General features: G+C 50.3%; 1 protein-coding gene across 8 annotated transcripts in view; it reads left to right on the plus strand.

The window, feature by feature from the left end:
- ULK1 (unc-51 like autophagy activating kinase 1) overlaps window positions 1-14619 on the plus strand; it is an 83683-nt gene extending 69064 nt beyond the window's left edge. For 7 of the 8 annotated variants that reach the window (XM_080404576.1, XM_080404578.1, XM_080404579.1 and 4 more), the window contains 8 exons: window positions 156-271; window positions 859-1002; window positions 3549-3736; window positions 6429-6607; window positions 6729-6847; window positions 9039-9196; window positions 9415-9550; window positions 11428-14619. In XM_080404576.1, coding sequence (XP_080260702.1) covers window positions 156-271; window positions 859-1002; window positions 3549-3736; window positions 6429-6607; window positions 6729-6847; window positions 9039-9196; window positions 9415-9550; window positions 11428-11483 — 1096 coding nt within the window. In that variant the 3' untranslated portion in view covers window positions 11484-14619. The remainder of the gene's footprint in view (window positions 1-155; window positions 272-858; window positions 1003-3548; window positions 3737-6428; window positions 6608-6728; window positions 6848-9038; window positions 9197-9414; window positions 9551-11427) is intronic. The other variant, XM_080404580.1, reaches the window with a different exon arrangement.
- The last annotated feature ends 1608 nt before the right edge of the window (window positions 14620-16227 follow it).

The raw sequence follows: 16227 nt of genomic DNA on the forward strand, positions 1-16227 counted from the left end.
CTGTTAAAAGAGGAAGAGTGGTTACTTCAACCCCAGACTGTTCACTGCGTAGTGTTAAGTGGCTGTGGACCAGTCGTGGCACAGCCTGGAGTGGAAGTTAGCTGAAACCTTGCATCTGTTGACTGGCTGCATCATGTTATATGTCCTTTTTTTAGGTCTCTCAGCACAGGCAGGCTCACTGACCTGCTTCTGAAGGCAGCCTTTGGGGCACAGATCTCAGAAGCTGGCAGCAACGACAGCCTGAACAATGAGAAGCCAATGGAAATTGCAGGTAGGTGGGAATGCTGGGCAGATCTAGCAGGATGTCCTGGGCTGGGGCGAGCAGCTTGCCTACTTGCCCTCTACAATGGGAGGCTGCTTTTCCAATGGCGTTCGGCAAAGGAAGTGACTGCCATGTGTGAGGAGCGTAACCATGTTTGCTTTCCTTTGCGGAGCGCTCGGAGGTCTGCGGGCTACACATGCTGTGTAATTGCTGGCTAGTGGTGCGATTTGTGTAGGCAAGGCTTCCTCTTTTGACCCCTTCTGAACGTGATAACGTGGAGGTGGGGACTTTCTGCCAGGCAGCTTGAATATGAATGACTCGGCAAGGGTGGGTCTTCCTGGGCTTGCAGGTTGGGAAGCGAGGCGGGGAGAACAGCTGCAGCAATGCGTGACCCTGCCCAGGCTGGTGACCTGTAGCCCATGCCAGCCTGGCCTGCTCGTGTTCGCGGGGGACACCTCCAAAGGGAGTGCGAGCCTGTGTCGGTAAGCACCGTCTCCCAAGAGAGTCTGCAGGAACACAAACTGCTGGGTGAGGCACACCATGCGCTGAGTAACTTTCCTGTAATGCCAGTCTGCACCTTTCAACTGTCTCCCCAGCTCCCTCAGGTGCTTACGGAGGGACCCTGCACTCTGGTGCCCGGGCTGGGGGCTCTGCCAGCCCATCCCCAGTGATTTTTACTGTCGGATCCCCTCCCAGTGGAACAACCCCCCCACAGACCACGAGGACCAGGATGTTTTCAGGTAAAGGGCTGATACCTACCTGCCTGTTCCAGTGGGAATGCCTGGGGGCAGAGCGATGAGTTGAATTCCTTGCTGCTGAACACTGGTGGAGGCAGAGGGCTGCTCAGAGCAGCCCGCAGAGCTCAGCTGGACTAAATGCCTTTGAGGTTCTCGTGCTGGCTCCTGCCAACCCCCGTTATTGCTCATAACTGTTTGCACTGGCACAGGGACTCATGCCAGACAGTGGTTTTCCAGTACTGGAAGAGACAGGCAAACTTTTCTTCTACTTCATTGCTCTCTGCTTTGGGAGTAACGCTGCAGCTGTTCACAGACCCACTGTTGCTGAGAGGTCAACAAATGCAAGGATGGTGTTGTGTTCTGATGGTTTTCCCATGGGTTTTGGATGAGCTGTAAAAGATGAGCGTGACCATCCGTGCCTGACAATTCCAGTGCACCAGTACCACTAGGAAAGGGCCAGGATGGCTCTGTATGCACAGTTGTTGTGGTGTTACTGATGTTCTGAGCTGCTTAAGTAGGAGATGGGGAAGTGCACTCCTGCTTGACAGATACTTCTTTAATGATGCCAGTGCTCCAGCCTCATCAGCCAGCAGCTGAGGCTGTGGTAATTGGCCCTTTTGGGATGGTGTGTCTGTTAGCCGGAGTCTATGTTCAGTTTAAGAAAGTACTTGGACGTTTTTATTTGCATTTTTGGCTGTTTGGGTTCTCAGCTGTTCCTGATCTGAATGTAGTCAGCTCTGTTGTTCTTAATTATTGCAGGGAAGGGTTTGATGTAACCACAAACAAGCTGCTTGACTGGGATGGGGGGGATGCATGGGCTTAGTTCCTGGGTATAGCTTGCATTTCCGTCGTAACTAAAACCACTCACATCCTTGATTGTCTGGGAAGTGGGGACCATAATCCTTTCTTTGTCTCCTCTATTTAGAGGGTAAGCTCTGTAGAGCAGAGACTCTTACAAAGTGTCTGACAGGCCTGTAGCACAGTGGGGTTACTACCCTGGCTGCAGCCTCTTAGCTACTGCTGCAGTGTTATGGGTAGAGAATTCAGACGTCCTGCATTGCTTTTGCGGGGATAATAGCAATTCGGAAGCAGATCCAAGCACCAATTTTTATTTTAGCAGGTTGATACTTGGATGCCTAAGCATCTGCTGAACAGTCAAGTTCTTAGATGGGATGCCTGGGAGAGAGGGTTGCTGAATAGTGAACCTACAACACATACGGAGCATTAGATCAAGGTGGTCAAAGCAGTGCTGCTTGACAAGCTTTGTTTATGAGGCCTGTGCCTAACTCCTTATGCTACAGTTAATGCACAGAGTGAATGGTGAAAAGGGGGGCTTGGCAAGCTGAAACTCTGCACTCAAGTGCTTGGACAAGCCATGAGTAAGGTCACTTGATAGACATTAAAGGAGAACCTTTTCGTGAGTCACCGTAACAATTTCTGCAAACAGCCTCTTGGAGTTACAGGATACCCAGAATGTGATATTGTTGGTCCTTGCCTCTCTCTGAAAGATCTGGAAATACTCTGCCAGTCTTTGATGGTCCACTTAGCTCTGAAGCATAGCTGCCAGCAGGGAGAGAGCTTTGGGAGGAGAGGAGACTGTGCCTCTCTGCAGATCAGTTGTGCATTATTACATTGCTGAACCCTTTGAAGGCAGGGTAGGGCAGGAAATTGAATTTGTGGGTAGAAGAGGAACATCTCCCTCCAAACCATCAGTGATAGTGAAGAGTATCTCCTTGGTAGAATTAGCAAAGTTTTGTAGCTGGTATTTCGTCCTGCTGTCAGACGGAATATACCCCTCTGTGGCAGTGTGTCAGGGGATATGAAGCCCTACCCTGAGACAGTAACTCCTTTTGAAGTGTCCATCTTCTATGTGAAGTGTGCTTTTAGGGTGGATTCAGTGGTCAGGGAGGGAACTGTCTGATGGACACTGTGTTTACAGGGTCTCCCGAATCCTGAGGTTAGAGTCTTAACTCAGCTGAAGTCAACTTACTCTCTGCCCAGCCACCTGTTGCTAAAGAGGGAGAAGCAGAAGTGCAGGGCACGTAGTGAGCGGTTCGCCCAGTTTGCGTGTAAGCAGCTTCTGTTTTAAAATGATGATAAAAACCTCATTTACCAGAGGTGCTTATTCAGTGATAGTGTAAAAGGTAGGGAACCAGGGTTCAAGCCATGCTGATCCATGATGGGGAAGTTGGCTGTGGTGGGGTACAATAAGAGTCAGGCCAAGAAATTATAGCAGGATTCAGAAAGGGTTTGGACAAACAAGAAACAAAGAGTACTTCTGAATTGTCTCCATAAATGATGGACATTCTGGAAGGTGCATGAAATCTGCTTGAGCTTGTAAGCTGGTCTACCTGAGTAGCTAAGGAGCTTACATTGGGGAATGGTTATTCTGCATCAAGAGTCCCTGCATCTTCCTCCAAAGTACCTGTTACTGGCTCCTATCAGATCCAGGATCCTGGATCCTACAGGATTGTCTCCTCTGCTGGGCGAGGAATACCTGGCCTGCTATTAATACCTTCAGTAATTCCTTTCCCTATTTTTCTTCTCAGTGGGGTCTTCCAGCTCTCTCAGCTCGGGAGGCTCATTCACCGGCAGGCACCTGGCAGTGGGGGCTGGCGGGGATGCTGTGGAAGGCCCCTCAAGTCTCCGGTATGCTTTTGCTGATCCTATCACCGCCAACCTGGAAGGTGCTGTTACGTTTGAGGCACCAGAGCTGCCCGAGGAGACACTCATGGAGGTGGGTACATCCCAAGGGCTTGGTAGGGGCAAAGGATGGGGGAATACACGTAAAGCCAGTCCAGAGGTCAGGTGGCTCCATGTTGGCAGCCGAGGGAGTTGCTTCCAAAGATGCTGCAAACTGGTTTCAAGAGAGAAGGCCGGTGCAGTGCTCAGAAAGCCCAGGGCATGTTTGGCAGCGTGACTCTTGAGCTTCAGTCCCTGAGACAGGCCGTGACAGGGGTTAAAATTCACCATTTCTAAAGCCGAAATTGCAAGTCGGAAATAGCGGTTATCCGATGCATTCTGAATTAACAGCTTCTGAAGAAAACTTTTGGGCCTTTTCCCTTTTAAAAGGCTCAACATATCAGTGATAGCTGACTGGAGAGTGCAGGTAGCTTAGTGTATCAAATGACTGCCTGCTGCATGCACCGGCGGGGCAGGCAGTGATACAGCTTCTGCTGGAAGGATCTGGAAGAAAGCAAACCTGACACTTGTGCTGCTAATGGGAGTGGGGGGACACCACGTTCTGCACCAGAACGGCTGAACCAGATTGTCAGCCTGAAAGGCTGCCAGGCTCCCCTTCTCGGCAGGCTGGGGGTGGGCTGAAGCAGAGCAAATGCTTCTGTAGCTGAGATACATTTGAAATGTAGGTCAGGCTGCCCATTTGCAGATTCAGTCACAGCTTCAGCTCTGCTCGTGATACCTCTTCTGGGTATCTGGGTACCAGTCTGGGACTGGGGAAGGCTCTTTGTATCTGAATTTTGCTGGTGTTGCTAAAACCTCCTAGATGACCACAGAGATAAGCATACATTGTTTTAAGGATGTGCGTTTGCTCTTCTGCTTGAGGTTTTATTTAGCTTGGGGGTTTTGTCAATTATGCATTGAATTGCATTTGCTTGCTTAATTACCTGCAGAGCCACGGGGCTAGGACTTTCAGTGTTGATGTGTCACAATAGTAGTGAGTTTAACTGAGCATCCTACCTGTGTAAGGTCCCAGAATTATGGGGCCCTGACAGCTGCCACCACTTCAGACACTGGTCTGAAGAGAACGTCCTAAGGAGGCATCAACTTGATCTTGTTAATAGCACTCCGCTTCTATGTCTGTAATGAGTCGTTTGGGTTCGATCATCATTTCTGCAGAGTGCAGTAATCGTTTGCATGTCACAAAACCTTTACACCATATTTCAAGACCCCTTTGTGCTCTGCGGAGCTGGACAGAATGCAAACCTGGTGGATTTTCTGATTTCTGCTGATACTTTCAGGGCATTGAAAGGTTACTGTGTGAGCACCCGTGTTTATCTTGAGCAAAGCTGTTGCACTGAGGCGGGTGGTTCTTCCATCTTTTCTAAAAGTTTCCTTACATGCAGACAAGGCAAATAGAAGGCTACATTTTAGTTTCTTTTGCAGTGCTTTAAAAACACGATACAGAGATGGCTACAGAAGGAAAGGCTTTTGTAACGCCAAATGAGGCCACGAATGTCAGCATGATTAACAGAAGCTGACTGTATAAGCAGGGGGAAGGATTGTGCATTGGTTAGAGATACCAGGCTGAGACCTGCAAGTTCTCAGTGGTTTCCTGCTCTGCCACAAACTTCTTGTATGACTTGGCAATTACTTAATCTCCAAGTTCCTCCTCTGCTTTTAAAGAAAATAAAGGAAGGTGGAGATAACAGTTCCTTACTGTACTGGACTGTCCAGATAGCAAGATAGTGGGAGGAGAGATTTGTGTTTGAGATAGTCAAAGCTGCCTTAGCAGCCAAATGCCTGAGCTAGTGAGTGAAAACCAAAAGCTTGCAGAACTTGAGCATGGGGTTTTTTGATAAATTCATGTAGGAACATCCTTACCAGCCCCCTTTGAGAGAACTGAGCCACTGACTATTTGAAGATTAAGCAGGTTAGCCACTTCTCTGCAGAGGAGAGTACAAACAATGGGGTTGCATCTGATCCAGGCAGCAGTTCACTTTGCAGACACACAAACATCCAGCTCTTCCACAAATACCGACTTCCCAGAAGTGCTTGCAGCGACTTAAGCAATGCAGCTTCCCAGAATGGGATAATCCCCTTTGGTCTGTAACAGCAGAGGAAAAACTACTTTGAAACGAATGTTGCCCTTCATGTGAGAGGCTCCCTCACTTCCCTTCCCTCACTAGCTGGACACCAGACAGAAGCTTGTCCTTGCTCGCTCTTCAGGGGCCTCCCGCGGGGCTCGCTGCACTGAACGGGGAGGATGTAAGGGCCAGGGGCTGAGGTTGGGCTCTAGGGTGGGACACGCTTGCTCCACAGATTTCTGTGGTGTGGGAGGCAGTGAGTCTCATGAAATCTACGCCCCGTTTCAGTTTTGTACCAGCATTGCTGTGGTGGGAACCAGTGCTGAGCCCCTGGTGCAAATGGTCTCTCCCCTTCCTGGCTGGAGCTGGGATCCTCCTTGGAAGGGGGCTTGTAATTCTGGAGCAAGTCTCACCACCTGCCTGGAAATGCCTGGCCCGGGGCTGTTGCTTGCTGCTGTCCCTGTGGAGAGGGAGCTGGTGCAGTGTGCAGGCTGGGCGCCGAGTCTGGCTGCCCCTGCCCAAAGCAGAGGTGGGGGGGGAGGTTGGGGCTCAAGTGTTCTTTCTGTAAGCTGGGCTGGGTTGCTGGCACGGCTCTAGGTGAGCAGCCCGCCCTGGCACGCCAGCTTTTCCTCCATAACCCCTGCCCTGGCATCCCTTCAACAGCAAGAGCACACTGACATCCTGCGCAGCCTCCGCTTCACGCTCGCCTTTGTCCACTATGTGATGGAAATTGCCGCCCTTAAAGGCAGCTCCAGCGAGATGAGCGGTTCCGTGGCATCAGAGTACCAGCTCCAGGAGAGTGTGGTGGCCGACCAGATCAGCCTTCTCAGCCGGGAGTGGAGGTATGTATGGACAGGGGTCAGCCGCCCAGCCCCCAAACCCTCCCTCACTCCCCCCGCCGCATCCTTCAGGGCGCTTAAACTGCCATCCATCCCAGGGCGTTGCAATGTGCTTTCGTTGCAGCTACGCGGAGCAGCTCGTGCTGTACCTGAAAGTAGCGGAGCTTCTGTCCTCGGGGCTGCAGATGGCCATAGAGCAGATCAAAGCTGGCAAGCTGTGCCTCTCCTCCACCGTCAAGCAAGGTAAGGAGCTGCTGGGCTCACCTAGAATGGGAGTATTAAAAAGTGTGGCAAGGGGTATGGATGGGGGTGAGTGAGGGTGAGCCCCCACCGGCACGCCCAGGGGCTCATTTCTTCCCGTCCCCTTGCACAGCCCCATCTTTTTGATTTGCACTGAGGGGAATGTTCCTTTCTTCACATTGACTTAGTGTCTCAAAGCTCTCGCTCGTGTCCTGGTGAGAATCTTCAGCACTGGTCAGTGAGAGGGGAGGGTATCTTATCTGATTCCTTATACATCTGTCTCAGGTGCTTGTTTGTACTGGACGTCAGTCCAGCTTAATTACAGAGTGCATGTCCTAGGGAGTGGTTACTTGGCAAATGGAGACCTGTCTTGGCAGTGATGATTTTTCAAGTGAAGCAAAAACACAGGAAGTAAAATACTGGTAATGCCAGCGTCACTCCTTTGCTGGTGTTATCGCCTTGCATTTGCATCTGACTGGCTGGCTTGTGATGCAAGCTCGATGTGGTTCAGTGATTAGAAAAAACAACTTCAAAACTACCATTGTAATATTACTGAGGGAGCTTTTTGAAGCCCTTGAAGTACTTGACCCACTGGCCACCTTACCCAAGAGCTTAGCCTTTGAAAGTGCTCATCCTGCCTTGGGGTGGCATGTGAAAAATCGAAGCTAAATATAGTGAGCACACATACATTGTAGCAGACAGTACAGAGCAAGATACACAGGTTGTAGCTACGTATCTGGCCCAAGTTCAGGCTAACAGGGAAGTTGACCTAACCCAAATAAATTATTCCTTTTCAGGGCAGATTGCAACTTCTAGATTTGTAGTGTAATCTGTCCTTCCGTATGTGGGAGTTGGGCAAGGTTGTCTTTCCTTGTCTCTCTCCCCACAAAATACTGCTCCGTTGGGGTTTTTCAGGGCACAGCGGGGACAGAAGGGTTTTCCAGGTACTTGTGTCCCATGCATGTGGAAAAAGCAGGGAAGCACAAGAAGACACTGCCCTGGAGTGTCCTTGGGTGGTGTGTGCCAGGCAGGGTCCCTACCCACAGCCATCCTCTTTTTCCGGATAATTTGGGGACAGCTGAGAACTCTGATTTAGTTCCATGGAAGAGGGTATTGCTGTATTTGTTGTTTTGGTTTTTAAATAGTCTCTCTTGACTGTCTTCTCATGGAGCTTTTCATTTTGCCCTCCTGATGTGACCCACAAGCTTTGGGGTTCCCACTCCCTCTCAAATTCCTTCTGAGCAAGGGTGATCTGACGGTTTGGTCATGACAGGGTTATGGTTTTGTGCCTCTTGTGCATCCTTTTCTCAGATGGCAGTCTCTTCTCTGGCTCTGCTCTCTTATCTCTGCCTGGGACAGCTAGATTTAGTTGGCCTGGCTGCCATGTGGGTTTGCCCCTCTGCGTGGTAGCTGAGAGAGGCTGGTTCATGGTATGGGTTAATTTGCATCCCCCAGGAACAAATCATGCAGCGCGGGGATTTTCAGAGGTGCGTGTAGCAGCTAATACTCATCACGTGTTGGCAGGAGTTTGTATTCAGTATTTTGCGTAGATCCTGCCTTGCAGCTAGGGAGACTCAAGCCTGTGGTGTTGCTTGCTGTTTTAAATTGTTTAATTGCTCAGAATCATATTGGGTTCCTGATTGTCTGTCTCACAGCCTTTCCACAGGAGCTGTCGCGGTTCAGGGAGGGAGGTGGCCTTTCACAGGCATCAGTGTCTTTTTCTTTCTGGGACAGCAGAGTCCCAAGAGAGATTCCCTTGCTTAGTCAGTGCTGCTCATCCACACCCGGCTCCAACAGCTACCCCATGCAAGTCACGTACTTCTTCACAGCACGTCGTCACCCATCAAGTAGCAGAAGCTTTGTATCTGGCGTGTCTGTTGCTTCTGGTGGCGAGTGAGACATCTTGCATGGTGCAAACTGCTCTCTGCCTTGTGGCAACTGAAGGAAACCAAAATAGACCTGGTGAACTAGGTATACGTGTAGGTGTTGCCATGTGCAGACTTATAACTGGTGAAGGTGACAGAGAAATGGAAAAAGGCCCTGTTGGTGCAGCAAGTGCCTCCCTGCTAGTCTTTTGGCTTTAACGTAACCCTGTCGTCTTGAAGTTACTTACTTGGAGTCCTGTGCATGGAGACTGGGGAGGCATAGGGAGAACTAGAAGTAGCACCTAAAGGATTTCTTTCCTTTACTCTAGTTGTGAAGAAGCTGAATGAGCTTTATAAATCCAGTGTATCGTCCTGCCACTGCCTCAACATGAGACTCCAGAGGTTCTTCTTGGACAAACAGAAACTCATGGATCGGATCAACAGCATCACCGCAGAGAAGCTCATCTTCAGCTATGCTGTGCAAATGGTAATGACCATAGAGTGCCTGGGAGCAGGGTTAGCATGGGGCAAGTGCCAGGCACTAGCGGTTCCTACTAGGAGCCTTAGCAGGTGGTTTGACTCAGGATGCTGTGTGCAGCCTCTGGAGGCTGGGTGAAGGAGGTGTTCATGCAGCTGAGGGGGCCGTGCTGGGAAAGCTGGGTCTGGTCCAGGAGTAACCTCTTGGCATGGGGTTGTTACCTGCAGGTGCAGTCTGCAGCCCTGGATGAGATGTTCCACCACAGAGAGGACTGCGCACAGAGGTACCACAAGGCTCTGCTGCTGATGGAGGGGCTCCTGAACATCATCACTGAACAGGGCGACATAGAAAACATCAATAAATGTGAGTGTTCGGTGACTTTTTTTGGTTTTTTCCCTCCCGTTAGAACATGTGGGTTTTGGGCTGCGTGGCTCAGGAATTTCAGTACCCAGCATCCTTTGTTCCTTTGGCTACATCTTGGTGGACATAGCAGAGACTTCTGAGCTTGTTGCAGCTCCTCACAGCCTGGCCTCCTGCTTTCCCAGCAGGAAGGCTGTTAGAACTTTAGGTCTGTGTTCTGAGCCATATTTTGAGATCTTTCCATGCGGAGCGATTGCCAGGGCTTTGTTGGAGCTTTTGATGTGTGAAAGAACTCACTGAAGGAAGTGGTTGGGCAACAGCAGGGGCCTGGGCTTGGTTTCCAGCCGGCACCATCCCTCTGACTGCGCAGTTCGCTTGGGAACGTGAAACCGCAGCAGCTGTTGGGCAGAGATGGCCGATCAGCACAGCGAAGGCTCCTTCCAGCGCATCTTCCGAAACAGGACTGCTCGCCTCTCTGGTGCCCCCGCCTCAGGCCAGGCCGAGAAGGCAGCAGACAAATATTTCTCTCACCAGCAAGTGCTTGCTGTAGCAGTGAAAGCTGAACTCTTGCCTACTTGCCATCATTTGGCTTCCTGTCCCCGGGACAGATGGAGCCCCTCTGCCTGCTGCTCCCAGCTGTCTCCTCTCTCCTGCTCTCCCTTTGTCGAGAGGGGCATTGCTCCCCGCTGCTGCCAGCTCCGCCAGCCCCAGGTGGAGTGAAGGGACTGTGAAGTGGAGTGAAGGTGCCCTGCAGTCACCTCCTTGACCCTGTCAGAGGGGGCAGAGGGGATGGGGCATGGGGCAGCCATCACCTGCTGGAGCAGTGCGGCTGGCCTGGGCTCTGTGCCACCCCGGCTCAGCCAGCCATCCGCAGCTGTGGGGAGAGGCCACAGCTGGCAGCATGTGCCTCCCCCCTCAGCAGCTACCACCTGCCTGCCTTGGGCCAGTGTCCAGAGCGCTGCCAGGCTGCTCTAGTCATCTGTGTAGCCAGAGCTCTCGGAGAGGTAATGAGAGAAGAGATTTCTGGCTCGCGGGCAATCAGGCAGTTAATTATCACCAGCTTTCACAGCTGACGTGAGGCTTACTGAAGGAGAGCGGAGGGAGATTGGTGGGTAGTGTGTGGTACTGGAGGACTAAGTGAGCAGGGAATACTAAGTAGTTTCTATTGCGCTGTTTCTTACCAAACCTAAATCACATCTTTTGCCCAGAGATACAGTTAATGCATCTAACAGATTCCTTTTCCCACTTATGTCCCAATATTCCCTGTTTTACCTGGTGTTCCAGCTTCCCGATTGAGCTGTTCTCTGGTAGGCTGTAGTGGGTATGCATTTCATTTTAGATCTCAGGTATATGATTACTTATTCCTGAAAAGTAAAATGATAAACCTAGAAATACAGCAATGTCTTCCTCTGAGAGGAATTAATTCCACCAAACATGTGGCTTTTGGGAGGGTCTTGGGCTCAGACAGTGGGAATCTGGCACTGACCCTGCTGGGCTGGGCTCAGTCTCAGCTGTAAGCCATGACAAATGGCATTGGAGACCTTGAGTCATCTTGCCCGCTGGTAAAAGCCGCTCCAGTAACTAAAAGAGAATAAATTGTTCCCACTGGACGATGGTTGTTTATAACATCTTGATACCTCTGCCAGAGCTGCTGCCTCCCGGTTTTCATTGTTGGATCTTCAATTATTCACCCCTTCGACCTGTCCCTTCCCGGCGCAGTGCTGGTCAGCCTGAATCAGTACCTGGTGGTCATCTCAAAAGGCTCTTGGACGTGCTGAAGTTCTGCCTTCCTGCCCGCAGTCTCCAGCATGTTCCAGTAGTCTTTGTATTGCCAGGAATATGAGAAGTCCATTCCTTTTGTTGTTTTTTTTCCCTCCCAGGTAAACTGTGCATCGAGCGCAGGCTGTCGGCTCTGCTGTCAGGGTTCTGTGCCTGATGTCAGCGTCGTCGTTCTTCACGCACCTTGCCCCAGCGGATCACTGTTTCCAGTGGCCTACTGCTGTGGTGAGAAACGATTTTGGCAGTAGGAGACGTGGAGGATGAACTCTCAGTGTTTTGTATTTTGACATTTTGGGAAGTTGTTCCACAGACTGGGATTCCTCTGTGGGGCTGTGTGACTGCCGCAAGCACACCTGCTTCCCTGCCCGAGGGCTGGGGTGAGGGCAGAGCCGGTGTGGAAAGGTTTCCCCTGTTGGCAGAGGGGATGAAGGATAGAAGTCTGCTTCTTTCCAGCACTTTGAAGGATGAGACTGCTGCCTGTCCCTCTTGCTTAAGAACAGGGTATTCCAGCGCTGTGTCCATTGCGGGCAATGGATGTGCTGAAACTGCTGGCTTCAGTTAATGTTGGAGGCTGTCGTTCAGAAATCAAGACGAGTCCATGTACTTCCCCCACCCAGCTGAGAGCCGGACATCTCCAAGCTTCCTGGCAGCCTGAGGCTCCCTCCTTCCTCTCTTTGTCCCTCCCCACACGCGTTTATGCTTGGAGCGCTTCTCGAACAGCGGAGAGCGGGGAGTCACTCCCTTGTGCCTGGACGTGGCTGGAGTCGCTCCCACTCACAGGCCCGGCGCGAGGTAGAGGGTGCACGGCCGCCCGGGGGGTCCGCGCCCATGGCTGCCCTGTGGGCTGCCCCTCTCCAGCCAGGCGAGCGACAGGGACAGGGCCTCCGCGCGGGAAGCAGCAGGACAGGCATGTAACGCTGCTGTGCTTGTCGGAAGCCAAAATGATTCGTTCCTGCCCTGGTGCCCAGCTCAGCGGTTCTGGCGTGAAAGGCTGCCGGGCTTGGCCCGCCAGTACATGTCGGGCAGGAGGGAGCATCTGCGCTGTCCTGCTTGCAGCTGTTGGCTTGAAAACCCCTTTCCTGGATCCCTCGTCCCACCCCGAAACCAAGAACACTAGCTTTGTGAATCAAAGGAGCACTTTACACACTATGGGAACTTTGAGGAGTTGACTTTGCATCACACAACAACCCAGGAACATCACGACTGTTAGGAATGCTGTCCTTTTTATTCCTTTCCTTGCTTCCTGGTTGTTTTATTGCACTACGTGTGTGCGTATATTAATATGTATTCCTAAGGGTGAATATATATTGATATATATATATGGTTTGTGTGTAACTGTACGTATTTAACTGTACTGTATCTTGTGAGTGTGAGGCAAAAAGCACTGCGGAGTCTGTGCTGTTCCTCCTCCACACCAGGCGAAGCTGACGTGCAGTCTGGCAGCCAAGATTTGTTTTGGGTTTTAGGGTTTTGTTTTTGGTTTGGTTTTTTTAATTTAAATGTTCTCTTAAGGACAGTCAGTATAAAGCTCTGTGCTTTTTAAGAGCTCAAGAACAGGCGTTAATACCCTACACACTTACAATTGGAAATGCGTTTTTTAAGAAGTTTTATTTGCTGCTTCATTTTTTTATAAAGAAATCTTGTAGTGTTCGGTTTTATGTTCAGCATTTCTTTTTAAGGAGACTGTAGCCAAACGAGACTGCGGGTGCGAGTGGCTAGAGTTCTGTGTGAGGCTGCGGATGCTGTGAGCATGTGTGTGAGAGGATAGCTGGCTGCCTTTCCGTCTGTCTGTGTGCGCATGTGTGTGTCTTAATTTATCAGTCATGGCAGTATTTTGTTAGCGCTGGGCAGAGAAGTATCTTTGAAAGCAACTTGAAACCTCAGGCTTTGTTTTTGGGGATTTCAAAATATTTTGCACATGGTGGTTAAGTCCTCATTGCTTTTTTTTCTCTCAATATTGGCATGTTCAGTGTGATACTTTACAAGGGTTTCAGGAGCAACTCAATTGACTTTGGAGGTGTCATCATCTTTGGCAACATGGCTATTTCTGATCACAGAGCACAAATGACAATAAAGAAATTTTTAAAATACTCCCCAATTGCCCCGACCAAGGAAGTTTAAGCGTAGCTTTCACAAATGCTTCAGCATTGGGCCGCTGTTACATCATACGTTTGCAGTCTGCTGCTTCTGTGGCCATTTGTGCTTGTGCCTAGGAAAAAAAGACAGACACACAAAAAAAGACAAAACCAACCAACCAGCCCCCCAGCCTGTGGACAGAAATGCCGAGGAGACCCAGACTGCTTCCGAAAGGCTGCTTTCTACCCGTTCTGCTAAGGGCTATGCTGCAGGCAGGAGCGGGGCGCCGGGCAGCAGCACAGAAGCGCTAAGCCAGGACTGACTCTGCAATACCGACACCCGCTGCGCACCCCGAACCTTCCCGGCGAGCCCCGGCCACGCGCCGGCAGCCTCCTGCAGGGCGCCGAGCCCCAGACCCACGGCTCTGCCACGGGCGTGGGGACCCCTGCGTGTGGCAAGCTCGGCACTAACCTTCCAGCTGTACTTAATTACTTGAATGTCTCAAAATCGTCCACATTCAATGTATACAAGTATATCTTGCTCCAAAAAATCGTGGTTTACAGACTACAACCAATATATATGTATGTGTTTGTGTATATACATACAAGGATATGTGTGTGTATGTGTGTGTATGTCTATAGATACACACACAAACACAAACGTGTATATATATGTTTTCTCTCAATACTTGAAACTTAGCCACTGTGCTTGAATTTAAAAAAAAAAAAAAAGCTTCAAAAAAATCCAAAAATGGGGGGGGGGGGGGGGGGGGAACAAAAAAGAAAAATCAGGCAGGTGATTTATTTTGCCATCACTTTGGTGACTTTCTTTTTTATCTAACTGCATGTAGCGTGAAACCAACTTTTTTGGTGAAAAATATTTATTGCTTTGTAGACAATAAGGTATGCAAAAAACCAACAAAAACCACCCCAAAAGCCAACCCCCCACCATCATTGAAGTTGCTAGTGTAGTCCACCCGCTATTGTCATGGCTTTGTTACTGTTGCAGCGTGTGTGTCTAGCGTCTTAAATAGATTTCAAGAAACCTCAGTCTAATAAACATGTATCTTCAGGTTTGTGAGAGTGTATGATGATGGTCTTTATAAGGTAATGCTTGATACTTTGTCAACATTTTTTATTTGTGTTTGTGTGACCTTTTTTTTGGCTTTAAATTGTACAACACCAATTTAAGAAAATAAAATTGATTTGAAATTGTTAGTGGCCTGTTTTCAGTACTTTATAAATCCAGTTAGTGCAGCGTCTGAGTGAGTTGCTTAATGCGTTTGGTTCACCAGCCCTGACTTTCAGGTGGGGAAGCGCCGCTGCCCCCTTTTCACAGAGGTGAAGGTTGGGACATCGCCTAAAGCCACGCATGAAGCCTTTGAATTGAGTGGAGAAGCTGGAGCCAGTTTCTGGGTGGGAGATGTAGTCACTGGTCCATCTGTCCTTATTCCCTGGCTGTGTTCTCCTGCTGCTGTGGTGAGAAATGAGGGTGTAGCAGGACCTTCCCATCCAGTTGGATGCTTCAATTCCGTCCGTGTTTCGGTATTTGCAAGATCAGCCTGTTGGAGTTATTCATTACTCGGCATGCTGGAGCAGGGGTGTCTGCTGGCCGTGTGGAGTGAGCACTGGGTGTAGGTTCGTGGTGGTGTTTTTCCAAGACCTAATAGTTATGCATTATATTAAACTCCAGTGGTTTTTTAATCAATACTTGGGAAGCTTGTTGCAGTACAAGATAGGTACTTACAGGTGAAGTGTGCGTATAGTGATACAGTTCAGGTATTTTTAATTAAGATTAAATGTTTTCCTGACATGTTTGTACTCATTGCATTTTGTTATCTGAAAGAATGGTGTGTGGCTTGGCATTCTTTTGTGGCATGGCTATGCAAAAAGTCACTGAGCGTGGCAAAAAGCACGAGGAGCGGGCGGGGAGCATTGATCCGGACTTCGGGTGGTGCAGGGCAGGTGGTCACAGTCCCTGCTCTGCCTGGATCGCAATGCTCTAGGATGGGAAGATAAGCTCAGCATTTGGGACATGAGAGGCCCTGGATAAATTAGCCCAGTCCTTCCACTCTTACAGCGACTTCAGCAACAGAGGCATGAACTTTCAGGGGCCCGATACTGAAATTCCACTGAATACTTCCCAAAACTCCCCTTGCCAGACTGTGTTACTGTTGGCCGTGAAGGTCCCTGGGGACGGTCCTGCCCACCAGCCCCCGTGTGACCCCACACCACCCCGTGCAGTTACAGGGCTGGGTTGTGGTTTTGTAAGACCCTATTTCAAAATCTTAATTTACCACAGCTGGAATTGTTTCTTCTCGCTCGGCCCTGTTTATAACTTCAGTTTCCTGCCCCTGCCTTTCCCACCGTGGGGAACTGGGCACCATGTGTTCGCTCCATGAGGATGGGCCTGCCAGACAACGTGGGATCCGGCTGCTGCCGCTGCCACCGGCTCGGTGCTGGGGGGCTGCTGCCCTGTTCCTGCGGAGCCCCCCCTGTGGCAGCACCCACAGCAGGGAGCACTGAGCCAGCTGCGCTTCAGTGGGCTGAGACGCATGGTGGGGCCTGGGCTGTGGCCCCCAGCAGCCCCCCGGCCATGCTCAGTGCTAACTCACTGACGGTGCTGGCGTTGCTTCAAGTCTGGCAGCTCAGCATGCTTGGGCCTTTGGGTTTTGGGGGTTTTGGGTTTTTTTTGTGTTGTTTTTTTAAGCACATAAAGCCGCCTTTTGTGGAAGACCCTTGTGTGTGTGTGTGTTCCCTGCGGTGTGGGATTGTGTAAAGAATATATGCATACAAGTTTCTGATGCTGAGGGTGAGGGAGGGGGA

Source organism: Falco punctatus (assembly GCF_963210335.1).
Source record: "Falco punctatus genome assembly, chromosome: 1".
Lineage (NCBI taxonomy): Eukaryota > Metazoa > Chordata > Aves > Falconiformes > Falconidae > Falco > Falco punctatus.